Here is a 27,359-nt window from a genome sequence, read left to right as displayed (position 1 = left end):
AAAAAAAAAAGACTGTGAAAGCAGTTAACAGTTGTACAGGACTAGAAACAAAAAGAGAAATCCAGGTGGGTCTGAGGTATGGGGCGAAATTCCCTCTGAGGCTCAGGTTTCCCTTGGACAGGTCCTTGGCGGGCCCCCTCAGTCTGGTGGAGGATCGACTTGTTCTCTCCGTTAACCGAACATGCCCAGGTAGAGCTGTTTCTCTTTCTGGTGGTAGCTGCTGAGCTGTGACTGTGTCAGCTGGAGGTACCGCTTCACGTTGGCATCTTAGAAGGCAATTAAGACACAGATCAGAATCTCAGTAATCCATAGAGGATTGTTAACACAACCCCATTTAAAAAAAAGACGGGCTGGAGCGATAGCACAGCAGGTAGGGCGTTTGCCTTGCATGAGGCCGACCCAAGTTCAATTCCCAGCATCCCATGCTGTTCCCCGAGCACCGCCAGGAGTAATTCCTGAGTGCATGAGCCAGGAGTAACCCCTGAGCATCACTGGGTGTGACCCAAAAAAGAAAAAAAAAAAAGTTCTGGCTTTGGGGGCTTTATCTGGCTTACTTCTGGCTCTGAGGTCAGATGTAACGCCTGGCAGGGCTATCACTCCAGTTCCCCACCCCCCCAACCCTCAAAAAAAGTTCTTTTGGTAATCTGAATACATCCAGACTATGAGAACAGTACATCCCCTTCACTGGTACTGAATTTAAAAAGATCCATCCCCACCCCCACCCAGAGGCTGGCGAGATGGAGATGGATCAAGGAGAGCCTTAGTGTGTGCTCAGCCAGGGTCTGATCCCTGACACCAGTCCTGAATACCACAAGGAATAGTACCACTACTTCTGGCCCCAAAACAAGCAAGCAAACTCACTCTCCCGCACCAGTGGCTTATTATTATTTGGTGGGGGTGTGGGCATGAGGGCCATACATGGTGGTGCTCAGAGGCCACGCCCAGCTCTGTGCTGGAGTTGGTCACTTCCGGCAGTGTTCAGGAGCTCATCCACGGTTCTGGGGATTCGGGCTAGGGTCGGGGTTGCCACGGCTGCAGGCCAAGCCAAGTAGCCTGCCCTCTTGGACTATCTCCCTGGCCCCGAGGACTTTGGAAAGAGTCACTGTTAGAGCAGAGCTTCTGAAAATACTATATGCGGTGGCAGTAAATCTATGTCATAAAGATGTACAAATGGCTCCTGTCTTTCTATTAATAGTCACTTCCCAGTGTCCCTTTATGTTAGGGACCTCTGCTCCTGTGTACTTCTTTCTTTGAGTTGTGGGTTTTGGGTCACACCCAGCTGTGCTCTGGCCTTACTCCTGGCTCTGCACACAGGGGTCACTCCTGGAGGTACTTGGGGGACTCTACGGGGGTGAAACCCAGGCCTCTGCTCTGTGTCCGGCAGCTACTCGAAGTCAGTGTGTGCCAATGAGGACTTTTCAGTGCTTGAAAAATCAAAAAGAGTGAGCCGGCCACTCGCTTTACAGCCCCAGACTCGCCTTCTCTCAGCGGGCCTGCCCTTTTCTAGGTCATACCTGGGGTTAGTGGAGCCGAAGGACAAAATGATAGGCCAGACCCCAGCTGGAGAGTCGGCAGGGATGGCGATTATGAAATGTATTCACCGAAATACAAATCCTATTTTAGTCCCCCTGAAAACCAATGCTTTAAAATCCCTTTCGGGGTGGAGGGTGGGAGGCAGGAGTAATAGTACAGCAGGCGGAGTACTTGCCTTACACATGGCCGGACTGGGTTTGATCCTGGGCACCCCACATGTTTCCCTGAACTCTGCCAGAAATGATCTCTGACTGCAGGACCAGGGATAAGCTCTGAGCACAGCTGTGTGTGGCCCCCAAACCAAAAAAAAAAAAAAAACAAAACTCTTTTGGGGGCTGGAGGCTGGAGCAATAGAACAGCAGGGAGGATGCTTGCCTCGCACGTGGCTGACCCAGTTTCCTTTCCTGGCACCGCATAGGGTCCCCCAAGCCTGACAGGAATGAGCCCTGAACACAGATGGGCGTGGCCCGACAACCAAATCAAATAAGACTTTCTTTTCTTTTTTTCTTTTTATTTAAAATGCTTCTGGCTACAAAATTATTAAAATGGACTTTTAAGTCCCATTTTTTTCTGAGAGGCCATTATTCCCAAATGGTCTTTAGTAAGGCCAGAAAGCATGTGTGGATTAAATTCCTTCTCCCGGGCTGGAGCAATAATAGCACAGTGGGTAGGGCATTTGCCTTGTACGTGGCTGACCCGGGTTCGATTCCCAGCATCCCATATGGTCCCCCGAGCACCGCCAGGAGTAATTCCTGAGTGCATGAGCCACGAGTAACCCTTGTGCATCGCTGGGTGTGACCCAAAAAACAACAACAACAAAAAATAAATAAATAAATAAATAAATTCCTTCTCCCAAGCCCCATATCTTGTTTCCAAAGCATGTTAATATTTCAAATCTAGGGGCTGGAGCGATAGTCCAGCAGGGAGAGTGTTTGCCTTGCATGCGGTCGACTTGGGTTCGATCCCCAGCATCCCATATGGTCCCCGAGCACCACCAGGAGTGATTCCTGAGTGCAGAGCCAGGAGTAACCCCTGAGCATCGCCAGGGGTGTGCCCAAAAAATTGGGGAAAAAAAATAAAATCTATCATTAAAAGGGAAAAAAATTAGAACACTGTATGACTGAAACCCAACCATGATCAGCTTTGTAACTCTGTATCTCATGGTAATTCAAAAAATAAAACTAAATTAAATGAAAATAAATAAAAGAAGGGGGAAAAAAAAAACAGCGCCAGGTATAGTATATTCCCCAAAGCACCACTGCATGCGGTCCCATCCCCAAAGATTATTCTCTCTCAGGGAGGATGGGATATAGTACAGAGTATCACCAATATTTCGACAACCACAAATATTTCTATAATTCTAAAAAGTACACATTATTCTCCAGTGCAGACAGAAATATAAGCGTAGAATGCTGTTCATTTATACACTCGCGTGCAGTTCTGAATTTCCAACCACAGGAATGGATTCACTAGTCTCAATGCGATATACTGCCGAAGTCAAGTCAAATGAAATCTCCTTCCTCGTGGTCACAGGGCCTCGCTCTGTCCTCCCGCTCCCATGCCCGCACCCTCCTCCCGCACCTTTGGGCTGCCGACTGCCAGCAGCCAGGAGGTAGTGTCGGGCCCGGTCATAGTCCTGCAGGTGGAAAAAGGCCACTCCAGCCCGGTACAAGGCCTTGGCATTCTCAGGCTGGCGGTCCAGGACTTTGCGGCTGTATTCCTTCACACGTTCGTAGTTCACTGGCTCCATCTGAAGGAGGCAGGCTAAGGGGGACGGGGCAGGGGAGAGAGAAGAATGGGAAGTGGAGGGTACTTAGTGCCACCGAGCAACTTGAGGTAGTACTAAACACAGAACGATACTGACAATCATTTACTTAATATAGCCAGCTGTCTGCCACCGGACGAACATTCTTCTTGACACCAGGGGTGTATTACACTCCTTACAATCTAGTACTCCACCGCCTGCCCAATGCCCACAGTCGACCCAGTGTTGGATTATGCCCCACTGAAAACAGGTAAGAGCGCACCTTTAAAATTGACGGATAGGGAGGCTGGAGAGATAGCACAGCAGGTAGGGAGTTTGCCTTGCACGCGGCCAACCCGGGTTCGATTCCCAGCATCCCATATGGTCTCCTGAGCACCGCCAGGAGTAACTCCTGAGTGCAGAGTCAGGAGTAGCCCCTGTGCATCGCCAGGTGTGACCCAAAAAGCAAACAAAACAAAAAACAAAACAAAAAAAAATTGACGGATAGGGCTGGAGAAATAGCACAGCAGGTAGGGCGTTTGCCTTGCACGCAGCCGACCTGGGTTCAATTCCCAGCATCCCATGTGGTCCCCTGAGCACCTTCAGGGGTGATTCCTGAGTGCAGAGCCAGGAGTAACCCCTGTGCATCGCTGGGTGTGACCCCCCCAAAAAAAATAAAAACAAACCTGCCGTAACTCATCTTGACTGTTTTTTTATCCAAGGCAATTTGCTTTTTGGTTTTGGTTTTTGGGTGATGCCCTGCAGTGCTGAGCCGCTACCCCTAGTCTGGGGTTGGGACAGAAACTAGGCTTCTGTCTGCCAATCAATACCACCCGGGCTGATGAATGATGCCATTAATCAAGCCATTAATCACTCGAGAATAAACAAACACTGTGCTACATGGTGCTCTAATGTTCTCACCTACCCTCTGAAACCAGCCTCACCAGCTCAGTCTAATGCATCAGGGTCCAGAGTGGCAAAGTCGGGCCAGAGCGACAGGAAAGTGGGGATGGTGCTTGCCTTGCACACGCCCAACCTGGGTTTGGTCCCCAGCACGCCTGGTCCTCTGAGCCCCACCTGGAGTGACTCTTGAGCACAGAGCTCTAAATACCACCAGGTGTGGCCCCAAAACAAAACAATGAGGGGCTGGAGCCATAGCACAGCAGGTAGGGCGTTTGCCTTGCACATGGCCGACCCGGGTTCAATTCCTAGCTTCTCATATAGTCCCCCAAGCACTGCCAGGAGTGATTCCTAAGTGCAGAGCCAGGAGTAACCTCTGGACATCGCCGGGTGTGATCCCCCCCCCCCAAAAAAAAAAGTCCGCTCCCAATGCGGAATGGGCAGTGGAGAATCAGGGCTGAGGAAGACACTGCATGGCCTGGGTGCCAGCCTGCGTCCTGTCTACATGTCCTCCAGGTGTCGCCTGCCTTCGATGGACACTGATGTGTGCAGCTGCGGTCAACTGATCCGTGACTGGAGTAGCCTTCATTCCGAAGACAACTAGTTAGGAAGCATTCACCAAGTGCCAGGCAGAGCGAGGCACTGGAGTAAGGAACAAGACTGATTTGTTTTCGGGGTGCTGGGGATCAGAGTCAAATTCAGGGGCTCAAACATGCAAGTGTTCTACCACTGCGTACCTCCCCCTGACCCCCATCCCAAGATAGTTATCTGTTTCTTTTTGGCTCACACCCGAAGATGCTCAGGGGTTACTCCTGGCTCTGCACTCAGGACTTACTCTTGGTGGTGCTCGGGGACCCTATGGGATGCCAAGGATCAAACCCAGGTTGGCCATAAGGCAAGCGCCCTCCCTACTGTATGTCACTCCAGCCCCAGCCCCAATAGTTGTATTTTTTTTTGGGGGGGGGGGGGAGGCAATGCCTGGTGCTCAGGTGCTGCTTCCAGGTTGTGGGTTTGTTCTTAGTGGTGCCAGAGGCCCATGTGATGCGTGGATTAGAACCCAGGGGCTCCCACTTGGCAAAGCATGGCCCTCTCTCCCTTGTGTCATCTCTACCATATCTTTTTCTTCCCCCTAAGTCCTTTTTTTTTTTTTTTTGGCTTTATGGGTCACACCCAGCGATGCACAGGGGTTACTCCTGATTTTGCAGTCAGGAACTACTCCTGGCCAAACTCAGGGGACCATATGGGATGCTGGGAATCGAACCTGGGTCGACCGCATGCAAGGCAAACGCCCTACCTGCCGTGCTATTGCTCCGCCCCCAGTACCTGGCTTTCTAACCGTGTTACTTACCCTTTCATGCAGCTGAGAGCCTGCTGCCTCTTCCAAAGGAAGCTCAGTTCCCTAGTCAAAATGTTCATGTCCCACCACTTTGGTCATTTATTGTTCCCTTACTATGTTTCTTTTTCATCTCACATAGGGAAAAGATCCTCCCTCCCTCCCTTCCTTTTTTTCTTCCTTCCCTCCCTTCCTCCTTCCTTTTGTGGAGGTGGTAACAACTAACACTGAAATGAACAGAGTGAAACTTCTGAAATTCCACAAAACTGTAAGTGAATGACATACTAACAAATTTAATTTGTCTCTTTTTAACGGATATATACGTTAAACATTAATATAAATAATTCTGTGCTAATAATATACTTTAAAATTTGCCAAGATATCTTTTTTGTTTGGGGGCCTCATCTGTCGGTGCTCAGGGCTTACTCCTGGTTCTGTGCTCAGGGATCCCCCTGGTGGTGCTTGGGGATCGATCATATGGGGTGCAGGGGATGAAATCAGGATGAACAATGTGTAAGGCAAGCGCCCTACCCACTGTACTACTTCTCTGGGCTCATGCCAAGATGTAGATAAAGACTGCATCCTTGTGGGGCCGGAGTGATAGCACAGCGGGTAGGGCATTTGCCTTGCATGCAGCCGACCCTGGTTCGATCCCCAGCATCCCATATGGTCCCCCAAGCACCGCCACGAGTAATTCCTGAGTGCAGAGCCAAGAGTAACCCCTGAGCATTGCTGGGTGTGACCCAAAAGGCAAAAAAAAAAAAAAAAAGATTGCATCCTTGTCCCCAAGTCAGACAAATATACAATAAACAAAGAAATGTGTTAAGGTCTCTGAAGAAAGTAGAACTGTGCAGGAGTAGTGTGAATGAGGCCAGGAAAGAGTGACTTTTTTGGAGGGTGCGAGGCGGGTCTCAAGGGCTCCCCTGTGGTGCTTGGGGAGATAATGCTGTGCCAGAGCTCAAACTTGGGGTTCCCACATGCCAAACAGGTATTCCCAGCCCTTTGAACCATCTTCCTGGCTCCAGAAACTTGACTTCTGAGCCATGATCTAAATGACAAGTGACACTGAAGGGCCAGGGCCAGGGATCTGTCTCTCTCTCCTTCTTTTTGGCGGTACTGGGGATTGAACCCAGGTCCCCTGCATCTGCACAGAGCCCTATCCCCAGCTCTGATGCATTCCACTGGGAAGAGATGCTGCAAACTTGCAGGTGGCAATGCAGTTTTCAAATGAAGGCGTCATATCAGGTCATGTCAAAATGAAGGTCAGGTCAGACCCCACAGAAGAGTTTGGGGTTTGGGGGGAGCCAGGGAGGGGAAACACCTGACAGCACTCTGGGGATTATCAAAGTTTAGGGTGCCAGGGACCATGTGATACCAGGGGCTGAACCCAGGGGCAAAGCATGTGCTTCTGCTCTCTGAGTCACCTCCCCAGGCCTCACTCAGGGGTCACTCCTGTAGGGACTCATGTGGTGCCGGGGATCAAACCCAGGCCTCCTGCATGCATGTGCTCAGCCGCCATTGAGGTATCTTTCTGGCCCGTAGGGTGGAGTGATAGCACAACAGGTAGGGCGTCTCCCTCGCATGCGGCCGACCTGGGTTCGATTCCTCCACCCCTTTCGGAGAGCCCCGCAAGCTATCAAGAGTATCTTGCCCACACGGCAGAGCCTGGAAAGCTCCCCGTGGCATATTCAATATGCCAAAAACAGTAATAACAAGTCTCACAATGGAGACATTACTGGTGCCCGCTCAAGAAAATCGATGAACAATGGGAGGATAGTGCTACTGTGTTTTCTTTCTGGGTCACAACCAGTGATGCTCAGGGGTTACTCCTGGTTCTGCACTCAGGTATTACTCCTGGCGGTGCTTGGGGGACCATATGAGATGCCGGGGATTAAGCTCGGGTCACCGCGTGCAAGGCAAACGCCCTACCTGCTACACTATTGCTCTAGCCCCGCTAAGTAGTTTTTTTTTTCTTTTTTTTTCTTTTGGGGCTTTTTGGGTCACACCCGGCATTGCACAGGGGTTACTCCTGGCTCTGCACTTAGGAGTTACTCCTGGCGGTGCTCAGGGGACCATATGGGATGCTGGGAATCGAACCCGGGTTGGCCACGTGCAAGGCAAATGCCCTACCCGCTGTGCTATCTCTCCAGCCCATCCCCCCTTTCCCCGCGGCCCCCCCCCTACCCCAAGTAGATTTAAATCAGGGAGTACAGGGGCTGGTAGGGCATTTGCCATGCACACCCTGAGCATTGCCGGGTGTGACCTAAAAAAGCAAAAGAGTAAAAAAATAAATAAATCAGGGAGTACAGTAGGTTTAGCCCATGGCTGACCCAGGTTCAATCTGAAACTCCATATGGACCGTGAGCCCCAAGCAGTAGTGCAGAACCAGGAATAAACCCTAGCACAGTCATGTGTGACCCACCCCCATGCCTGCCTTCCTCTAAGAAATAATCCCTTGAGACAAGCCCATAACAGAGAAGTTTGTCCCAGTACACCGAGACCCTCCCTATAGACCTCCCTATAGGCTTTAGGCCTGTTAGAGTAAAATATCAAAGATCGTATGATCATATAAGTTCTCCCCCTAATGATTCTCAAATCAAAGCAACAAATATTGTAATGAGATCTCAGTCCACGAGGCTGCTAGTCTCACGACTCCATGATTTTTCTTTTGCTTCTGTCTCCTTTCTTGTTTTTATTTTATTTTTGCTTTTTGGGTCACACCTGGCAATGCACAGGGGTTACTCCTGGCTCATGCCCTCAGGAATTACTCCTGGTGGTGCTGAGGGGCCCCTATGGGATGCTGGGAATTGAACCCGGGTGGGCCACGTGTAAGGCAAACACCCTACACACTATGCTATCACTCCAGCCCAGATTTGTTTTTGCTTTTTTTTTTTGCGGGGGGGGGGGGGGTCACACCCAGCAATGCACAGGAGTTACTCCTGGTTCATGCACTCAGAAATCACTCCTGGCGGTGCTCGGGGGACCATATGGGATGCTGGGAATCGAACCTGGGTCAGCCTTGTGCAAGGCAAACGCCCTACCCACTGTGCTACTGCTCCAGCCCCCCAGATTTCTTTTTAATGGCAATTTTCCAAAAAAGAATAGAGCTTCCCTAAGAGTCAGCAATTCTGGAACTGGAAAGATAGTATAAAGGGTAAGGTACTTGCCTGCCACACAGCCAACCCAGTTCAATCCCCAGGGACCAGGGATGGTTCCCTGAGTCCTGCCAGGAGTAAACCCTGAGCACTGGCGGGTGTGGTCTCTCCAAAGAAACTATAAATAATTAAGTAAATAAATTCAGCAATTCACTTCTTGTCATCTCTCCAAAAAATTCACAAAAAAATTAACTTGAAAAGTTTTTTTCTTGTGTGTGTGCGTGTACACGACCAAATCACGACCATCCTGTTATTCGTCAATTGCCTCGAGCAGGCCCCAGTAACGTCTCCTTCATCCTAGCCCTGAGATTATATTCAAGGCTCTTTAAGAGAATGAGACCCATCATTGTTACTGGTATTTGGCATATTGGGTACGCCACGGGGAGTTTGCCAGACTCTGCCGTGTATGTGTGTGTACACACACACACATATATGCACATCTATGCTCACTGCCGTGCTTAGCACGACAGGCAGGAAATGAAAACAAACCCAATGTTCAATGACAGATAAAATCATGAGAGATACACACAATGGCCTACTGTGCCTCCAGAAGAAAAGATAAAATCGTGTGATTTGTTGCATCTTGGATGGACCTGAAGGGCCTCATGTGAAGCAAAAGAAGCCAGAGGGAGATGGATCCATACGGGATAATCTCACTCATCTGTGGTAGGGAAACAAAAGCAGGGACTAGGCAGCTTGGTTGCAGGCAGAGAGATGGGTGAGTAGACGGGGAGAAAAACATGGGCATGAAGGACTCTGAGCCACAGGCCTTATCTGAAGGAGCCTGGAAATCCTGGAAGATGCACAATTCCAGGCCCAGAGTCTGGCTGGACCCTGTGGGTGGAGAGAAGCCAAGGATACCAGGGCACAAAGGCCACACAACTCACCAGGGATCCCAGGCCCAAAGTTGCTCTCCCATCAGATCTGCTATCTTCTCTCTCCCTCCCTCTCTCTCCGCCCCAACGTGCACATGGCACCGCTGCCCATTTCACTGCTAGGGATGTGTACTTGTTTTCTTCCACTCTGGAGATGTCCACGTTCTCTCTTGAGCACAAACCTCTCTCTTTCTCTCTCGGTCCTCTTATTCCCAAACCAATTTTATTTCACTATTCATCCCTCTCTGAAATTCTCTGCTATGAGGGAAGGTAGAAAGCCTGGTAAATCTAGGGAAGATTGAAGAAGTTCGTCTCCTCAAAAGAGCAATTACTTGCTCCAGCCTGAGTTCCAGTAAACTTCGAAATCAGGTGGAAGTGTGCTTTGCTGATGGCCTCCTGGGGCTGGGAAGAGGGAGTTCTTGACACACAGGTGCTTAGAGCTGGTTCTCACGGGCCCTAATTCCCCCAGAGGTGCTTCCCCAGGGGCCTGAGGGACACAGAAGAGTCCTTTCTTGAGGCTACCCCCGCCCCTGCTCCCTACTTCACCTGGGGCACTCTGGAGTCACATCTCTCATCAACAATATCAAATATACAATAACAAGCCCTTGGGGGGATGGAGAGCTGGTATAGGGGTAAGGTGTTGATTTTAACTGCAACTAACCTGGGTCCATCCCTGGCACTGTATATGGTCCCCGAGCTCCACCAGGCATGATCCCTGAGCAAAGAACCCCAGAAGGAAGTCCTTGAAACCACCCGATGTAGCCCAATAAAACCAAAATAAAACATCTTCGGCCCTGAACTACACAGAACTGAGAATACCAAGTCAGGAAGTGGAGTGGGGGGGAGAGGGAAGGGGCAGGGGGCAGCAGGAGAGAAAGATGAAAACAAAATAAAATAAAATAGGTTGACTGAAAGTAACATAAGAACATTGGTGGAGCCTGAGTGATAGTAGGTAGAGTATTTGCTTTGCATGCCAGCAGACCTAGGTTCAATTCCCGGCATGCCCTATGGTCCCCTGAGCACTACCAGGAGTAATTCCTGAGTACAGAGCCAGGAGTAACCCTTGAGCATCTTCAGGTGTGGCCCCCAAACCAAAGAACATTGGATGGTGTTGGGCACTGAGATGCTGTGAGGTAAGGTGACTGTAATCAATACCATAAACACTAGCACTATTGTAACAGGTTACCTGTTACAATAATAAATAGAAATAGGAATAAATAAATAGAAATACAAAGAGTGGGGAAGAAAGTTAAAAGCAGCCCTCCAGTCTGCTGAGATCTCTCTCCAGACCTTTTATGATTTCTTTCAATGTTACCTTCACCTCTCATTACCTAAATATTTTCCATTATAGCAAGGAACTTTTTATTGCCCCCGCCTTTTTTGGGGGAGTCAGGTTTTGGGTTAGATCCAACAGCTAGGGGATCACGTGATAATGTGGGGAAATGACCAAACCCTGAGCTTCTACCTGCAAAACACACACTTCCATACTTTTTTGAAAGATCTCTCCAGACTCTCACAATTCCTACCATAAACTCATTATTTTATCACTGCTCCGGAAAGACATTAGCACCATTCTTAAGTCGGCTAGAGTGATAGTACAGGGCAGATAAGGCACTGGCTTTGCATAGGCAATCCGGGTTCCATCCCCGGCACCCCATATGGTCCCCTGAGCCCCACCAGAAGTGAGCCCTGAGCCAGAAGTAAGCCCTAAGCACAGATCAGGCGTGAACCCTGAACAGGGCAAGGTGTGGCCCAAAACCACAACAAACAAACAAGAAACATACACGGGCAGGTCCCCAATTTGCTCTACTCAATACAGGGCAATGTATCGGGCTCAAGAAATCGTGTTTAACAAATTCTCCAGGTGAGCGCTCAAGAAACTGTGTCCTTCAAATGGGAAATTATCAATCTCCACTCGAGGCAGAATACCTAGACGACGGCAGAGGAGCACGCTGGTGTTTTTTTTTCCCCAAGGTCCATCGGTTTCCATGTGCCTGCCTCGTTATCCTACCCGCCCTTCAGCCCTGTTCTTACCAGCTAGATTGTTGTAGCAGTCTGTCTGGATGCTGTGGAGTAGGTTTTCTTGTTCAGGTGTGAGAGCCGGGCCCTGAGGGCCCAGATTGGGTATCGGGGAGGGCAGACTTGGATCCAGACCCCGTAGCTGAAGCAAAGCTCGGTGGTACCTACTCACAGCATCTCGGTACTTCCCTTCCCGGTAACGCTGGTTCCCTTTCTCCTTGTACAGCTGAGCCTCCTGCAGGCGCTTCTCCATTACTCTGTCGCCCAGCGCTCTTGCAGAACTGGGAAGCAACCGAGCCACTGAAGCTCTGGAATAGGGGGCAAAAGAAACGATTTCGATTGACGGACGCGGGAAATTGCCCTTTTTCTGGAGCCCCCCTGCACCCGCCCGGGGAATGAGCTTTGCTTGTTTCTGCAGTAGTTTTCGATCTCTAGAAGTGCAAGAAACTAGGGAAAGGATGTGGGGCTAGTAAAGCCGAGACTAAGTGATTTCCTAAGGGGCGATTCCGGGCCGAGCAGTCCCCAAGGAGGCAAAGAAGCCCTACTGAGGCACTTGGCAGGCCAGCGGGCGCCGGCGGGAACCACTTCCGCCTTCCCCTTGGACACACCTCCCTTGACCTGGAAGTAGAAGGGAAGTGGGCGGGAACAATTGCTAAAAGAGTAGCCGGCTTGCCTCCTCCACCTGCTTCGTTTTGCGCTTATTCCACGAGCTTTTCTTGACGTCGGGGCCAGAGGCTAGGGAGTCGGGGTGAATGTGGCCCGTGATCCCCCGCGCAAGGGCCGAGACTGCCGCGACCGCGGAGCTCGTTGAAAGCGTCTCCCCAAACCCCATCGTGCTGGCGCCTCGCCCTTGTGCCCGAGTCCGGAAGTCAGTCCCTGGACTAAGGCTTCCGGGCGGTGGAGCCCAGCCCCGTCTCCTGACAGTTTGGGGGGAGGTGGTGGTGGTCTACAACGTCGCGCGCAATGCGCCGCACCGCCCAATCAGAGGCAGCCCCGGAAAAGTAATCCCTCAGAAACGACCCTCGCCTCTCCGGCTCCCCAGCGGACCAACCCGGAAAAAAAAAATTCCCCGGGCAGCCTCGCCAATTGGAAAATTCCAATCGATCTCGAGTGGCCAATCAGAATCGCCGCTGACGATTCAAGTTGGCCAATAGAAAAAAAGGAGGGGAGGTCAGGGTGTCTGGTTGCTGGGTAGAAACTGCGTGAGTCAGGCGGAACCGCGGCCAGGGCTTGCGTGTTCCTTCGTTTTGGAGTCCCTTTGGCTCACTAACCAGAAGAAACAGTTGCCAGTGGGCTTTCGTGTTGCATCAGTTTCCCTTCCGGCCTTTTTTTTTCTTTCTTTCTCACAACTCCTCCGGGAGCCGCCGAACCTATAGACAGCGGAGAAGCGACTAGCAGACCAATCCTCAGACCCGAGCGCTCCCGGGACGCGGACGGGAATAGGGTGGCGACCCAGAGGGCGGGGCGTCAGCACGGCAGCGCCCGGCGGCTGCGCAGAGGAGCCGGCTGAAGTACAGCAAGACCGGCGCGCACTCGCCGCGGTGCTACGAGGCACTTGAGCCGGAGCCAAGCTAGGCCGGCTCCCGTGCGGCTGCGCGGTGGGGCCGCGGGCGCCGATTGGCCGAGGCGCGGCGAGGGGGCGGGCGGCCGAGGGGAGGAAGTCCGTCGTCGTCGGCGCGCGCCCGCCCGCGGCTGGGGGAAATCGCGGGGGCTGGCAGCGAAGCGACGACTCGCTGCGTTGTTTGGGGGCTCCGAGGGCCGAGAGGGGGAGGGGAAGGCGGCCGGGAGAAACAAATAGTAGGTAGCGGAGCCTGCGCGCGGCCCCCGCGGCCGGCCTGCGTGCGTACGTGCGTGCGCTCGCTCGCTCGCGCGGGCTCAGGGCTGGCGCGTGAGGCGGAGGCGGGCGGCAGCGGCGCCTGCGCGGTCGGGCTCGGTCGACGGTTCGCAGGGGAGGAGGCGGCGGGAGGCGGAGGAGGCGGCGGCAGCGATGGAGGTGAAGCGGCTGAAAGTGACCGAGCTGCGGTCGGAGCTGCAGCGGCGGGGCCTGGACTCGCGCGGCCTCAAGATGGATCTGGCGCAGCGGCTGCAGGAGGCGCTGGACGCCGAGATGCTCGAGGACGAGGCTGGCGGCGGCGGCGGGGCCGGGCCCGGCGGGGCCTGCAAGGCGGAGCCTCGGCCTGTGGCCGCGTCGGGCGGCGGCCCGGGCGGGGACGAGGAGGAGGACGAAGAGGAGGAGGAGGAGGACGAGGAGGCGCTGCTTGAGGACGAGGACGAGGAGCCACCCCCTGCCCAGGCCCCGGGCCAGGCTGCGCAGCCGCCGCCGGAGCCCCCGGAGGCGGCGGCCATGGAGGCCGCGGCCGAGGCCGATGCTCCCGAGCAGCCGGCGGAGGAGGCCACGGCCGAGTCAGGTGGGGTGAATGGTGGCGAAGAGCAGGGCCCCGGCAAGGGGGAGGAAGACGAGCCGGAGGAGCGGAGCGGGGACGAGACGGCGGGATCCGAGGCGCCGGGCGAGAAGGCCGCGGAGGAACAGGGTGAGCACTTGGCCGCGGAGCCCGGCGCTGCAGCGCGCGGGCTCCGATCCCTCCTTGGCACTTGCCCCGACGTGCAAGATGCCCATCCCGGTTAGACGGCACCTCCCCGGGGCGGTGGTTTTCATCCTCCGCCGGTCTTGGGGGAAAGGAGGGAACGGGGTGGGGGGTGGCTGTCACTGCCCGGGGTTGTTGGTTGGGGGGAGGTTTGCAAGGTGGGTGGTGATTGGGGGCGGGGGTCTCGGTGGCTGGAAGGTGGACGGTTTTGCATGCGACCTGCATGTGCGCTACCTGTGGAGCAGCTTCCCGCCGTCGTGGCGATCGTGTGCCTGTGCGTGCGTGCGTGTGTGTGTGTGTGTGTGTGCGCGCGCGCGTGTGTGAGTGTGTGTCCAAAACTGAAAACGATCGGAGGCATTGGGCGATTTCCCCGGACGGCCTGGCCGACTCCTGCTGGAGTTCTCCGGCCTTTGGGCTCCTTGACTGTTGACTTTGTCGCCATGAAAATATTAGGCAACGCGCGCGGTTCGTCTAAGTTCGCCCCCGGCCGTTCGCGCCTGGGCCGCCCCGAGGAATCGGGAAATCTAACCTTGCCCCTGAGCTGAGCCGCCGCGCGCCGCCCGCGTCGGGAGGGAGGTGTCGAGTTTAATAGTTAACTAGCAGGAGAAAGTCTCGATCTCCTGCGACTCGAGTAAGCGCTGGCCCTCGGGGAGGGATTTTTTTTTTCTCTTTTTAAATACCTTGCCCGTGCTTTGATCCCATTTTTTTAAATTTCCCTCTGCTTGGGGTGGGTGGGTGAATGGGTGGATTCGCTTGGACCCTTGAGCTCACACTTTTGCATTTCAGGCCCCAGACTTTTTTTTTTCTTTTTTCTTTTTTGGAAATGGCTGAGGTGTTGGGGTCCTTTGATAATAACCTTGTGGAGGGGAATGTGTAGCCACTGCGAGATGGTGACCTTTCTTCTCCCTGCCTTTGAAGGGATTGAATGGTGCAGGTCGACCCATAGCTGTCAAGAGTAGGAGGGGACTGGAACCAAGTCTTCCTATGAAGTGGGTGGCCTTCCTTCTTTTTTGTAAGAAACATTTTTAAAGCTGCTGCTTCATGTGGCATACAGAATTGGAACCCATTCTATCACAGTCACATGCAACTTGCAGATTGTTTGTCCTATGTCCCATTACATAACCTTTGACTCAACGTGTATCCCAAAGAACAGATGCCGATGAGTTGGGAGTAAAGAATTGCTTGGGAGGAATTATTGTTTTTTTGAAAAAAAGAATCTTGTTAGTGTTGCAAACTTTAGAGCCTAAGGGAAAATGTTGTTGTTTTTCTTCCTTTCCTCCCCTGTAAAGAAATGTTACTAAATGTGTGACAACACCTTTCTGTCCCAAATTACCTGCAGTAAAGATGTGGTAGTATTTATGGATCTCTTGTGACTTTGGGGTTCCTGTCACACCTTTGGTGAAAACCCATGCTACCAGTACAGTTCTGTATCATGCACTTTCGCCAGTTGCTGTATGGAGGGCGGTGCATTTTAAAGCAAGAAGACGAACTTTTTTTTTTTTTTGAGAGTTCAGTTGTGCAACAGTGTCTGTGTTGTATCTAGTGCGGATTCAAGTCTGACAAGAACCAAAGTTAAACTCGCCTGTGAAATTTTTCATTTAAAAGGTCCAGGGGATTGTTTGCCTGTCACATGGGTGGGGGAAAAATCTGCATGTTTGGTCTGATTTAAACAGGTTAAACGTAGATTACAAAAGTTGTTCAGTTCGCATCTATTGCTTGACTTTGAGTCGCCTGTCATCTTTTTTTTTTTCTTTCCCCCTTCTGTGCTTCTAAAAGAAATTCCACCCATGGGAGATAGACGATCTCGGGAAATAAAACGAACTGCACCTGGAGTAGGCCAGTCCCCTTCTGTCCTCATCAGACAGATACTCAGACCCCCGTTCAACTTCCCTTGGTTCTGGGAGGTTATTCGGTACGCCAATATGAAGACTGCTGATTTTCTTTCCCTCCTTTTTGTAGGAGATGACCAAGATAGTGAAAAGTCAAAACCAGCAGGCTCAGATGGTGAGCGGCGGGGGGTAAAGAGACAGCGGGATGAGAAGGATGAACATGGCCGAGCTTACTATGAATTCCGAGAGGAGGCTTACCACAGCCGGTGAGGGGGAACAGACCCTTTCGTTGAAAGCAGTGTCTGCTCTGGTTTCGGTCTACCTGGTGTTGATTGGAGAGAGGGGTGGATGACAAATGCAGTAGGTTTTGTAGGCCTCCAGTTCTAGACTGAATCTCTCCCGTTGCCCTTCCCCACTTCCCGCAAGGAGCTGTCTTCTGGACTTTTACGTACTTCTGCTAGCTTAAGAGGGATGTGATGTCATGCAGGTACCCCCCGTGGCAGAGGACTTTCCTTTACGTGTGCTTTCTCTCCCTCCCCTCCCCGTGTGTGTAGCTCCAAGTCTCCACCGCCCCCTGAAGAAGAAGCAAAAGATGAGGAAGAGGATCAGACCCTTGTGAACCTGGACACGTGTATGTATGAGGCAGAAAGTTTGGGGCCTTTAATCAACCGGAAGGGATTTTGGAGATGTAAATTCCAAGGCCTCCAGCTTTGGAGAGATTTAATTGTGCAAGGTTTTTCTATCCCTTGTCGATAAGGATTGTTCCTGCTTGCATTTGTGTTTTGGTCGCTTTCAAGTGTCAAGTGTTGGAGTAAACTGCATTTTTTTCCCCCTTCTCCCTTTTAAATAGATACCTCGGATCTCCATTTTCAAGTGAGCAAAGACCGTTATGGAGGGCAGCCACTTTTCTCAGAGAAATTCCCCACCCTTTGGTCCGGGGCAAGGAGTACTTACGGAGTGACAAAAGGGAAAGTCTGCTTTGAGGCCAAGGTAGAATGAATGCAGAGCTCACTGAGACCATTTATTTGTTGAATAAATGTGTACTGGACTCCACCCATTGGTGTTTCACCAAAACAGAAAAAGGCGGGGCTAGGCCAGAACACTGACATACTAACATTTCCTAGCATGCTGTTGACCCAAGTTCATTTCCCTGCACCTGTTTGGTCCCCTGATCCCCAGATGGGCCCAAAAACCAATGAAAGAGAAGGCCAGGGTGTGGCCCATAAACGCTCCAGGGCCCTGGAGCAATAGTACAGCAGGCTCAGGCACCCACCCTGCATGTGGCTGAGTCAGATTTAATCCTCAGCCTCCCACATGGTCCTCCAAGCCCTGAGTGTGGTCCCAAAACCAAGTAACCGGCGCCATATTTTAACAGTAACCATTGCTGTGTTAGCCAAGGAATTTACCTTGATGCCCACGGTTTTGCTTTGTACTTTTGATGTTATTCTGGTGTTGAATTGTGACCGTTGTCTTTTTTTAGTTTGTTTAAAAACTGGCATTCCTCTGAATCAATACTTTGATCTCAGTTGGGCGGAATATCTGAGGGTTTCTTTTTTCCCTGACCAGGTAACCCAGAATCTCCCAATGAAGGAAGGCTGCACAGAGGTTTCTCTCCTTCGAGTTGGCTGGTCTGTTGATTTTTCCCGTCCACAGCTTGGTAAAAAAAAAATTTTTTTTTTTTTACTTCAGCATTATCATTTGCCATCGGAAGGCTTGTTTCATGGGAACTTTGGGTGGCGGTAACTAGTTTGCTGATTATTCTAGGTGAGGATGAATTCTCTTATGGTTTTGATGGACGAGGACTCAAGGCAGAGAATGGGCAGTTTGAAGAGTTTGGCCAGACCTTCGGGGAGAATGATGTCATTGGCTGCTTTGCTGTAAGTGCCTCTGAGGGTGGTGGATTGTAGCACGGAACTTTGGGAGTCTTTTGCTTCCCATCAGCTCTTGTCCATATGCATTTGGTGGATTGTTTATGTTAACGCAGCAGTTGGAGTAAGAGAATTTTTTTTCCCCTTAGTTGTAAAGATTGAATCCATCTCAAGTCCTACAAGTGCATAAATGCTCTTGGCTTTTTGTGCTTGTAGAATTTCGAGACGGAAGAAATAGAACTCTCCTTCTCCAAGAATGGAGAAGACCTAGGCGTGGCATTCCGGATCAGCAAGGAGTCTTTGGCAGACCGGGCGCTCCTACCCCATGTCCTCTGCAAAAATTGTGTTGTGGAATTAAACTTCGGTCAGAAGGAGGAGCCCTTCTTCCCACCACCAGAAGAGTTCACGTTCATCCATGCCGTGCCCGTCGAGGAGCGGGTGCGCACTGCAGTCCCCCCCAAGACCATCGAGGAGTGCGAGGTACGCCCAGCAGGATGCGGAAGCTCGGTTTTTGCACTTAGGAACAGTGGTGGGCTCCACTCTTCCTCCCAGACCTGGATTGGGGGGCAGGGCAAGATGACTGGATCGACTTTATTATTTTTTTCCCCTTCTTGGTCACACCCAGTGATGCACAGGGGTAACTCTTGGCTATGTGCTCAGGAATTACTCCTCGCGGTGTTCGGGGGACCCTGTGTGATGCTGGTACTTGAACCCGGGTTGGCAGTGTGCAAGGCAAACACCCTCCCTGCTGTGCTATCACTCTAGCCCCTGACTGGATGGACTTCTTTTTTTTTTTTTTTTTTTTTTTTTTTTTTTTGCATCACACCCAGCAACGCACAGGGCTTCCTCCCGGCTCTGCACTTAGGAATTCCTCCTGGCAGTGCTCAGGGGATCATACGGGATTATGGGATGCTGGGAATCAACCCAGGTCAGCCGCAGGCAAGGCAAACGCCCTACCCGCTGTGCTATTGCTCCAGCCCTTGGATGGACTTTCTGATGCCGCACCCCCCTTTTCACATGCATGTCGCATACACAACATTCCTGGTTCTTTGTTCCTGTAGGTGATTCTGATGGTGGGGCTGCCTGGATCTGGAAAAACCCAGTGGGCACTGAAATATGCAAAAGAGAACCCTGAGAAAAGATACAATGTTCTGGGAGCTGAGACTGTGCTCAATCAGATGAGGGTGAGTAGCCGGGGAGGGGGGCAATTGCTTTGTTTTCCTTCTGGACAGACCACAAGCTCTTGACTTTTCCCACGTAGCTGCTCTTTCAGGTGTCCTAGTACAAGAGAAATGTGAATTCAATAGAAAAATGGGTTCTCGTATATGTGTATGGTAGAATTTTAACTTTTTTTTTCTTTTGTGTACTATCAAATTTTTGAAAAGATAAAATCTGGAGTAAATTCAGATTGCAGCTGGGAGTAGTTTCTGCAGGAATGGATCATATTCACAGTACTTAGGACTAGGAATAAACTGATGGAGCTCTGGTAGTATTTAAAGGAGGTGATATTTACAGGTGACTCTTGGGTTTAAACATACTATGTAATTTCTTGTGTTTTCCTTTCACTTTCACGCTCAACAGATGAAGGGACTTGAGGAGCCAGAGATGGATCCCAAAAGCCGAGACCTTCTAGTTCAGCAAGCCTCCCAGTGCCTTAGTAAGCTGGTCCAGATTGCTTCCCGAACAAAGAGGAACTTCATTCTTGATCAGGTATTGAGGCATTCCAAAGAACACAATTACCAGAGAAGCAGGCATCTCTGTAATCTGCCAACCTTACATAAAGTCCAAGTGGTGGGTTGCGTGTGTAGAAAGATTAAGAAAAACTGTCAGATTATGCTGATTATGATCCAGGCGGTTGTAATATTTTTTTAACACGGATACTTGGTGGGGGCGGGGAGGCCACGGGGTGGTGCTCAGGGATCACTCCTGACAGAATTCGGGGGACCATATGGTGTGCTGGGGATTGAGCATGGCTCAGTCGTGTGCAGGGTAAGAGCCCTCCCCCATACAATGTACTATCATTCCAACCCCACAGATGCTTTTTATTGCGGTGTTTACCAGGTGTTTTTCTGAACTTAGATGATGAAACATAGAGGAAGTAGAAAGATTATTAGAGTACCTTTGGGTTCCTAACTCCCAACACTTACTTAGTTTGTGATCCTGATCAAGTCATAACTCTGGATTTCAGTTTTCCTGTTGGGCAAAACAGAATCTTCCGTGTCAGTTTGAAGATTGAAGGTTATTTCAGATGTAGACTTTCCAAGTTGGTCCCACACTTAGGAACGATGCTCAGTACATGTTTTGGTTGAACTTGAGTGATTATTCCTAACACATGTTATTCCCGTCTCCAGTGTAACGTGTACAACTCGGGCCAGCGGCGGAAGCTGTTGCTGTTCAAGACTTTCACACGGAAAGTTGTGGTGGTCGTCCCTAATGAAGAAGATTGGAAGAAGAGGCTGGAGTTGCGGAAAGAAGTGGAGGGAGATGATGTGCCTGAATCTATAATGCTCGAGATGAAAGGTGGGCTGAAATGACCGAGCTGGGGTCCCGTCTTGCTCAGCACACACACTCCCCGGGGCCACTTGGCAGCGGGATGATTCCCCACATCTGAATCTGCAGAGCAAGTTCATGACTTGAGCTCTTGTCAGTAAATGTGTAAGCAGAGTGAATGGGGAGGAATGTGATAGCATGGGACAATAAATTCATAAGGGAAGCCATCAGTGAATAATCAGTTATTCATGTAGGACACGCTGATAGGGAGTCTGCCATTGCTTATGCAAGCTTACACAATTCCTGTTTGTCTAGGACTACTCGAGACCGAAATAACAAAGCAGTGAATTGAATTTATATTCTGGAGGCAGGAGGCTGCTATGAGTCAAATTTTAGTGTGGCAGTTGGAGTAAATCGTCTCAACAGTGTATCTTGATTTCTAACAGCACGTCAGTCTCATCAGTTATATCCAAGTCCCCAGAAGGCAGACTGACCTGCCTGATTGACGCGCGTCCCGTGTTCCTTCTCAGAGTATGATTTGTTCTCTTGCCTTTATTCTGCTCCTGGTGACCCACCTGCCCTGCCAGCTCTTGGCTCTTAGATTCTGATAATGGCCAGACATGAGAGCTGTCACATTTTTTATTGGCTTTTATTTGGGGGCTACAATTGGCAATGCTCAGGGCTTACTTCTTGCTCTGTGTTCCGGGGTCACCCCTGGCGGAACTCGGAACCTCCTGGGGTTCCAGCGATCAGACTAGGTCAGCAAGTACAAGACAAGTTCCTACCTGCTGTACTATCTCTCTGGTCCCTGGTTACACATCAGAAGCTGGATTCCCGAAGCTTTGTCAGAATGATCTGTGCTAATCCCAGTTGATATTCGGTGACTTGTCATGATACCGTAATTTTATTTAAAAAAGAAGGGCTGCCAGGAGTGGGGAGGGAAGAGGAGGCAAGTTCTTGCCTTGTGTGTCTGAGGCCCTCACTTCAGTCCTCTGCACCTCGCACACATTCACGGAAAGTTCCCGAGAACTATCTGGACTCAGCTCAGTTAAAGACCCCACTCTGCAGGGCTCAGCTGCAGGACACGATTTCCAGGCGTGGGGTCCAGCTCGCATCCCCGAGGTGCCAGCCCCCTTGGTAGATGAGTCAGTGCCCTGGCACTTGGGTCACCTGCTCTGCCTCTTTTTAAAATGTGTTTCTCAGCATATTTGTCCAATTCCGAGACTTTCTCGATCACTTTTGGCCTCTGCCTGCCTGCTTCTGTTCAGTTAAGAAACTTTAACCCGGTCACAAATTTATTACGGCTCATGTGAGAACTTGTAAATCTGCAGCTTGCAAGTTGCCCTTGGCCTGCAGCTTTTGCCACCTTGGGAAATTTTGCAGGAGAGAAAGAATTATTTGAACTTGAATGGATATGAGCCCAGCACTTTGGAGTATTAGTGAATTAGAGGACACTAAGAAAGTCTCGTCCTTACTGTTGGGTGTTCTCGAGTTTTTACTTGCCAAGGCAATTTTTCAGGCCCACAAGCTTCTCTTACTCTTACAGCCAATTTCTCTCTGCCCGAGAAATGCGACTACATGGACGAGGTGACATACGGGGAGCTGGAGAAGGAGGAAGCTCAGCCCATCGTCACCAAGTACAAGGAGGAGGCCAGGAAGCTGCTGCCGCCCTCCGAGAAGCGGACAAACCGCCGAAACAATCGGAACAAGCGCAACCGGCAGAACCGAAGCCGAGGCCAAGGCTATGGTGAGTCCTGGCGCCCTGGCACCCCGGCCTGCGTCTGTTCTCTGTGCTCTGTACAGCAGGACCCACAAGGAAACCAAGTCACGTCACTCAGGCATAAGGAAATGGCTCTGTGGAGCTTGTTCTCCCTGGGCCTTGATTGGTACTGCTTGTCTGGGTCATTTTCAGCAAAAGGTTCATTTCCTTGGAAACCAGTGCTTGATCGTGGCCATTTAAATTTTTCCATAATTCCCTACCTCACCGTTGTCTCTCTGAATGCTTCATGTGGGGAAATCGAGATTTTCTTTTTCTGCTACTTTTTCTCTTGGAGTAATCCAAGTGCTGTAAACCTGAAAGAAATGCCGTAGTCGGTGATTTGAGTGCTGTCAAGGAAGGTGGTTAGGGAAACCTGTTTCCCTCCTGGAAATCTAGTTTGTCAGCTAATTCCTCCATGTGCATTTATTGCCCTCTAAAAGTGTACAGTGTACGTCTGTATGTGTGTTTACGTGTTTGTCACGGAAGCTTTTGCATTCTGGGCACCAGGCACTGGGAACCTGGGTAGTTCCCAGCCAGGGACATCTTCCATAGCTTTGTTTCACCTGGATAAGATGATAAGATATAGGTCTGGGCTCTGTGATAACAAGTCTTCTCAAGCACTCAAGAGCTGTGATTCTCTCTGAGTGGCGCTGTTTCCCCCTGCCACGTTTCCTTATGCCGTGCGGTCGCCTAAAGCCCAGTGGCTTGGTTTTCTTGTGTTTCTTCCACTCCTCTGCCCTCCCCCCGAGCCTTAGCAGCGCTGCTGGCTGGTACACGGACAGTGTGTGGCCGCCCGAGCGGGCCTCCCATTCCCCCACAACCGCCTGTGGCTCCAGCCTTTCTGTTGCCCCTCGGCTGGAGCTGGCCGGCTCTGAGTCGCTCTCCATTTCTCTTCCAGTGGGCGGGCAGCGCCGAGGCTACGACAACCGGGCCTACGGGCAGCAGTACTGGGGGCAGTCTGGAAACAGAGGGGTGAGTGCAGCTCTCCTTCTGCTCCTCCCTTTGGGCTGCGAGCCCTTCCTACTGGCTGGGGCTGTCTCCTCAGGGGTCAGGGCTTTGCCCCCCTGCTGTGGGTTCCCTTGGAAGGATGCCCCCGCCCCACCCCACCCCCACCCCGGGAAGTTTCAGCCTGTGTCTCGCCTTGCGCTCCCCTCCTGTGTCTCTCGGAGCCGGGCTGGAGGCCCGTCGCCTTCACCTCTCGGCCCTCTCCTTCTTCAGGGCTACCGTAACTTCTACGACCGATACCGGGGCGACTACGACCGGTTCTACAGCCGAGACTACGAGTACAACAGATACCGAGACTATTACAGACAGTACAATCGGGACGTGAGTATCCGCGGGGCTGGGGTGGGCGGGGGGTGCAGAGCCGGCAGAGGGGGTTGTGCCCTCCTGCCCTGGGGAGCCCCGGCTCCGAGTGACGGGGTCCCCCTCTCTTCCAGTGGCAGAATTACTACTACCACCACCCCCAGGACAGAGACCGATACTACCGGAACTACTACGGTTACCAAGGGTATCGGTGAAGCCCCTGCCATGGTCGCCTGTCAGCCACGAAGCTGAGTCTCTGGGGGTGCCAGGCACCCCCCAAAACACAACCAAGGAAAACAGGGGCTGTCGGGGTGGGGCTGAGCTGCCGGGGAGGGGTGGTGGGGGGGAGGGTGCGCAAGCAGGGGTGGGGGGGAGGGGGAGGTGGAAACAGACAACAAAACTGTACATTTTTTTTAAAGTTTGTTGAAAAGAATATTGTCTTATTCTATAAAACATTTCAAACCTAGTTAGAGATTTGTAATCAAAAAAAACAAAAAAAAAACCATTTGCGCAGAAAGCAGCACTTAGGGCTGCCTGTCCCAGACCCTGCAGTTGGACAGGAAAAGAACGGGAGGTGTCGCCCTTCTGGCTTCTGAGCGGAGGGGGAGAGCCGGGCTGGCAGGAGGAGCGGGGGGCGCTCTCCAGAGCAGGCAGCAGCGGGGCCGAGGGAGAGCTTGTGACCGGGGCAGTGAAAATAAACGATTGGCTCTTATCAATCACTTGCACCAACTAACCGTTTGTATTTTCTTTACCGACCTTTCCCTCTTGGGATATCTGGTCCGGTGGGCTGGGAGGCCAAAGCGTCCCTATCTCTGCTTCCTGTGCCTTCGTGCTGTCTGGCTGAGGCATGGCGTGTGCGCATCGGGGCGGGGTTTCTGCCGCACAGGCATCCCAGGCCCTCTAGGTGACGGCCCGCAGAGCCCGGGCGCAGAGGACGGGGCCGCAGCCCGCAGCCCGAAGGTTGGGCGTCCGCCGAGGTGGCCACCAGCGGGAAGGCTGGCTGGAATCATCTCTGTTTAGAATCTCTGTCCTCTTAGTGGTGCGAGCGAAGGAACGATTCTCAGGGTTTCAGCTCACAGAACCGAAGCAGGACTCGTCCTCCTCGCCGCAGCAGAATTTGTATATAGGTGAATCCTGTGGTGTGGGCGACCGGGCCCAGGTGCTGAGAATAGCGACTTATTTTATACCGCGTGGAGGGTGCCGGCCCTGCTGGTTCTTTTGATACACAGTTGGAGGGAGACTAGGAACAGGGCGGGTGGGGGGGGGAGGCAGCTCAGCGGGGGCTGCTGAAACGTGGGCGGAGCGTGAATGTGCGTGTGAAAGGGAGCACCCCTTCCCGTTAGAGACAGGATCGCTCCTGGGGTGCTATCCCTGTGTGTCCCCCAGAGAGGCCTCTAGCCAAGAGACTTCAGTTGGGATATATATATATATTTTTTGTTTGTTTGTTCGTAACTTTACCAACACCCAGTTCTTGCCAAGCAGCTCCCACGTGCTGGGTTCAAGGCTAGGAGCGGGCTATGGGAATGCTCTTTCAGTATCTAGCTTCAATGTAACTCACGTTCCTGCTCCGCCTTGTGTCCACCCAGAGCTTCCGCGCCACCCGCCACAGCGCAGCATTCTAGTTCCGGGAGAGCCCGGGGTCGTGCTAGGAAAACGCTTCATTTCCACCTCCCTCCCCCGGGCAGTGTCCTTTGACGTTTTGTGCTGAGATTCGCTCTTTTCTCTCCCTCCATCCTGCCGTGCAGCCCTTTGCCAGGCGCGAAAGGCCCTTGTCTCTGGCCCTGCTCGTGTCGTTGCCCGTCTGTGACACACCCTTTGCTCCACGAGCACCTCTGACCCCAGAGGCTGGAATGAAGGGGGGCGGGGAGGAAGTAGGTCAGCTTGCTTGCAGTGGCCTTTTCCTCACGCATGAACTTCTCTGTAACCCACTAACTTTTACTAAGGGAGGTGGGGGAAGCTTTGCCCCTCTGCAGGACGAGGAGCAGGAAAACTGGTTTCCCAAAGATAATCCCGTAAGGACAGGATTATGTTCGAATGAAAAATAGAATTTGAGGCAGAAGCGGCTGCCCCTTTAGAACTTGGTCAGTCTTCCAGCAGATACCATGTTTTGACAGTGGTGTGGTTTGGGGCTACCGGGACCCTGAGGGACAAAGCTGTAGCCACTTGGGGGGGGGGGGTGACAAGGAGGGAGGGTTGGGGGCGGTACTTGCTGTTAATTTTGAACAGTCGAGTCCTCTTTTAAAAAGCTGTTTTTCTAGGGTGGAGAGGAAACTGCCACGTCCTTGTTGGTTTAGTCTTAAGAGATCACTGGCAACAGCAGTAGATGTCTGGGTTTTGTTTCTATCTCTTGATTATGAAAAAAACAATGTTCTGGGGGGAAGTGTGAATTAACCCGCGGGATCTCTAGCCTTGTTTTCCTTAGACTTGTTTAGTGTTTTATCAGACGTCTGTTGTAGTTGTTGTAGATGGGAAAAGCTTGTGAGAAAAACACCACATGGAGCCTGTAAATGTTTTTGCACAACCTGTAAAAAAAGCATTCTTGGAAGTGGCCAGTATAAAAAAAAAAAGGGTTTTACCATTTAAAAAAGAAAAATGTAACTGTGTCATTGTTTACATCTGTAACTTTCCTCCCCTGTTCTCATTACAACATTCTGGCAAAATGTAGGCACAATAGCTTCCAGTTTTAGAATAAACGACCATTTGGATTGAATTCACCCTATCTCCTTGACTGCACTGACTGGGGTGGAGTGCGCATGCCGGGTCAGACACGGGTCGCGGATCCTCGTTCCTCGGCCACTGCTGGGCGTCTGCCCAGAAAGGCCTGAGTCCCTGTTCTGCCAGCCTTCACTCTGGGGCCGTTGGCTCACCATTGCTCAGAGTTTGAGCCACTGAAGAGGATGAATGGTAACACCTACCCTTTGTCTAGTGGACCTACAGTCGGGGGCTTGAAACATAACATAAGATTCTATTTCAGAATCAAATGAGTTTATTGACAAGGAGTGCAGGAGATGTGGCCTCCTCAAGCACCCAGATGTTCGCTGGATGGCATCTGTGGCCCCCGGCTTTGTTCTGGGGGCCGTATTCAGGGGTCTTCAGGGCTTGCTCTTGACTTCATGCTGGGCTGGCCCCTGGGGATGGAACCCCTGGTCTGCTGCATGACCATGCATGTGCCCCGGCCATCCCATCTCCCTGGCCCTCTGGGGGTGATTTGTAGTGAGTGCATCTGGAGGACAAATGAGCCAGGGACCTGGGTAATAAAAGCATTACTAGCACTTAGCAAGTTATAACTCCTAATGCAAGGTTCGGGCCTCTAGTGTTTTGTCAAGAGTAGTCACGTAGATCTAGATACTAGTCTTAATTCCTCCCTCTGTACCTAGACAGATTTTTCACACCCAAGGGACTTAGAGCATGTTCCCTAAGAGCTCACCTTGATTTCAGCACTTACTCATTCTGTGCAACAGTTGGTTACTAAGTGGTAGAATGAGTATATTTGTCATTGGGCTACCCCCAGCTGTCACTCTTGGTTGGGCTCAGGGGACCATATGTGGTGCCATGGATTGACCCAGGTGTGCAAGCACCTTACCAGCTATACTTGCAGGCTCCCTAATTCGAATTTTTCTTTTTGTTACATTCGCGGTGCTCAGCTTACTCCTAGCTATGCACTCGGATCATCCTTGGAGGTGTCGGAGGACCATATGGGCTGCCAGGAATTGAACCCAGGTCAGCCGTGTGTAAGGCAAGCATCTTACACACTCTACTATTTCTCTGGCCCCATAACTAGTACTTTTAATGGTCATTTATAACTTTGTCTCAAGTTCTGAGCTTCAGGGAGGGGGCGGGGGCAATGGGAACTGGAGAGAGAGCACAGTGGGTAGAGCACTTGCCTTGGAGGAGACATGCATTCTATCCCCTGCACCCTATAGGATTACCCAAGCACAGTGGGGTATGGCCTCAAAGCAATTTT

General features: G+C 51.5%; 3 protein-coding genes across 4 annotated transcripts in view; 2 read left to right on the top strand and 1 right to left on the bottom strand.

Annotated features, from left to right (window-relative positions):
• NXF1 (nuclear RNA export factor 1) overlaps nucleotides 1-27,359 on the top strand; it is a 102,158-nt gene that overhangs the window by 70,722 nt on the left and 4,077 nt on the right. The window lies entirely within an intron of this gene.
• Nucleotides 168-12,931, bottom strand: TTC9C (tetratricopeptide repeat domain 9C). 2 transcript variants are annotated; one of them, XM_056131664.1, is made up of 4 exons: nucleotides 12,831-12,931; nucleotides 11,575-11,867; nucleotides 3,115-3,297; nucleotides 168-266 (listed from the first exon to the last, which is right to left on the bottom strand). In XM_056131664.1, exons 2-4 carry the CDS (start codon nucleotides 11,810-11,812, stop codon nucleotides 172-174), a joined length of 516 nt encoding a protein of 171 aa, XP_055987639.1. In that variant the 5' UTR covers nucleotides 11,813-11,867; nucleotides 12,831-12,931; the 3' UTR covers nucleotides 168-171. The 2 variants fall into 2 exon arrangements, with proteins under 2 accessions (XP_055987639.1, XP_055987638.1); XM_056131663.1 differs by lacking the exon at nucleotides 12,831-12,931 and having other exon boundaries at nucleotides 11,575-12,062.
• HNRNPUL2 (heterogeneous nuclear ribonucleoprotein U like 2) lies at nucleotides 13,268-23,682 on the top strand. Its single transcript, XM_056131652.1, has 14 exons — nucleotides 13,268-14,090; nucleotides 16,104-16,239; nucleotides 16,528-16,604; nucleotides 16,824-16,963; nucleotides 17,540-17,630; nucleotides 17,738-17,850; nucleotides 18,058-18,321; nucleotides 18,903-19,025; nucleotides 19,423-19,551; nucleotides 20,193-20,361; nucleotides 21,878-22,078; nucleotides 22,989-23,062; nucleotides 23,309-23,416; nucleotides 23,530-23,682. Exons 1-14 carry the CDS (start codon nucleotides 13,547-13,549, stop codon nucleotides 23,608-23,610), a joined length of 2,250 nt encoding a protein of 749 aa, XP_055987627.1. The 5' UTR covers nucleotides 13,268-13,546; the 3' UTR covers nucleotides 23,611-23,682.

Source organism: Sorex fumeus, unplaced genomic scaffold (assembly GCF_029834395.1).
Source record: "Sorex fumeus unplaced genomic scaffold, SorFum_2.1 ptg000093l, whole genome shotgun sequence".
Classification (NCBI taxonomy): domain Eukaryota; kingdom Metazoa; phylum Chordata; class Mammalia; order Eulipotyphla; family Soricidae; genus Sorex; species Sorex fumeus.
Note: the sequence above shows the minus strand (reverse complement) of the source record. Positions and strands in the feature narration are given on the sequence as shown.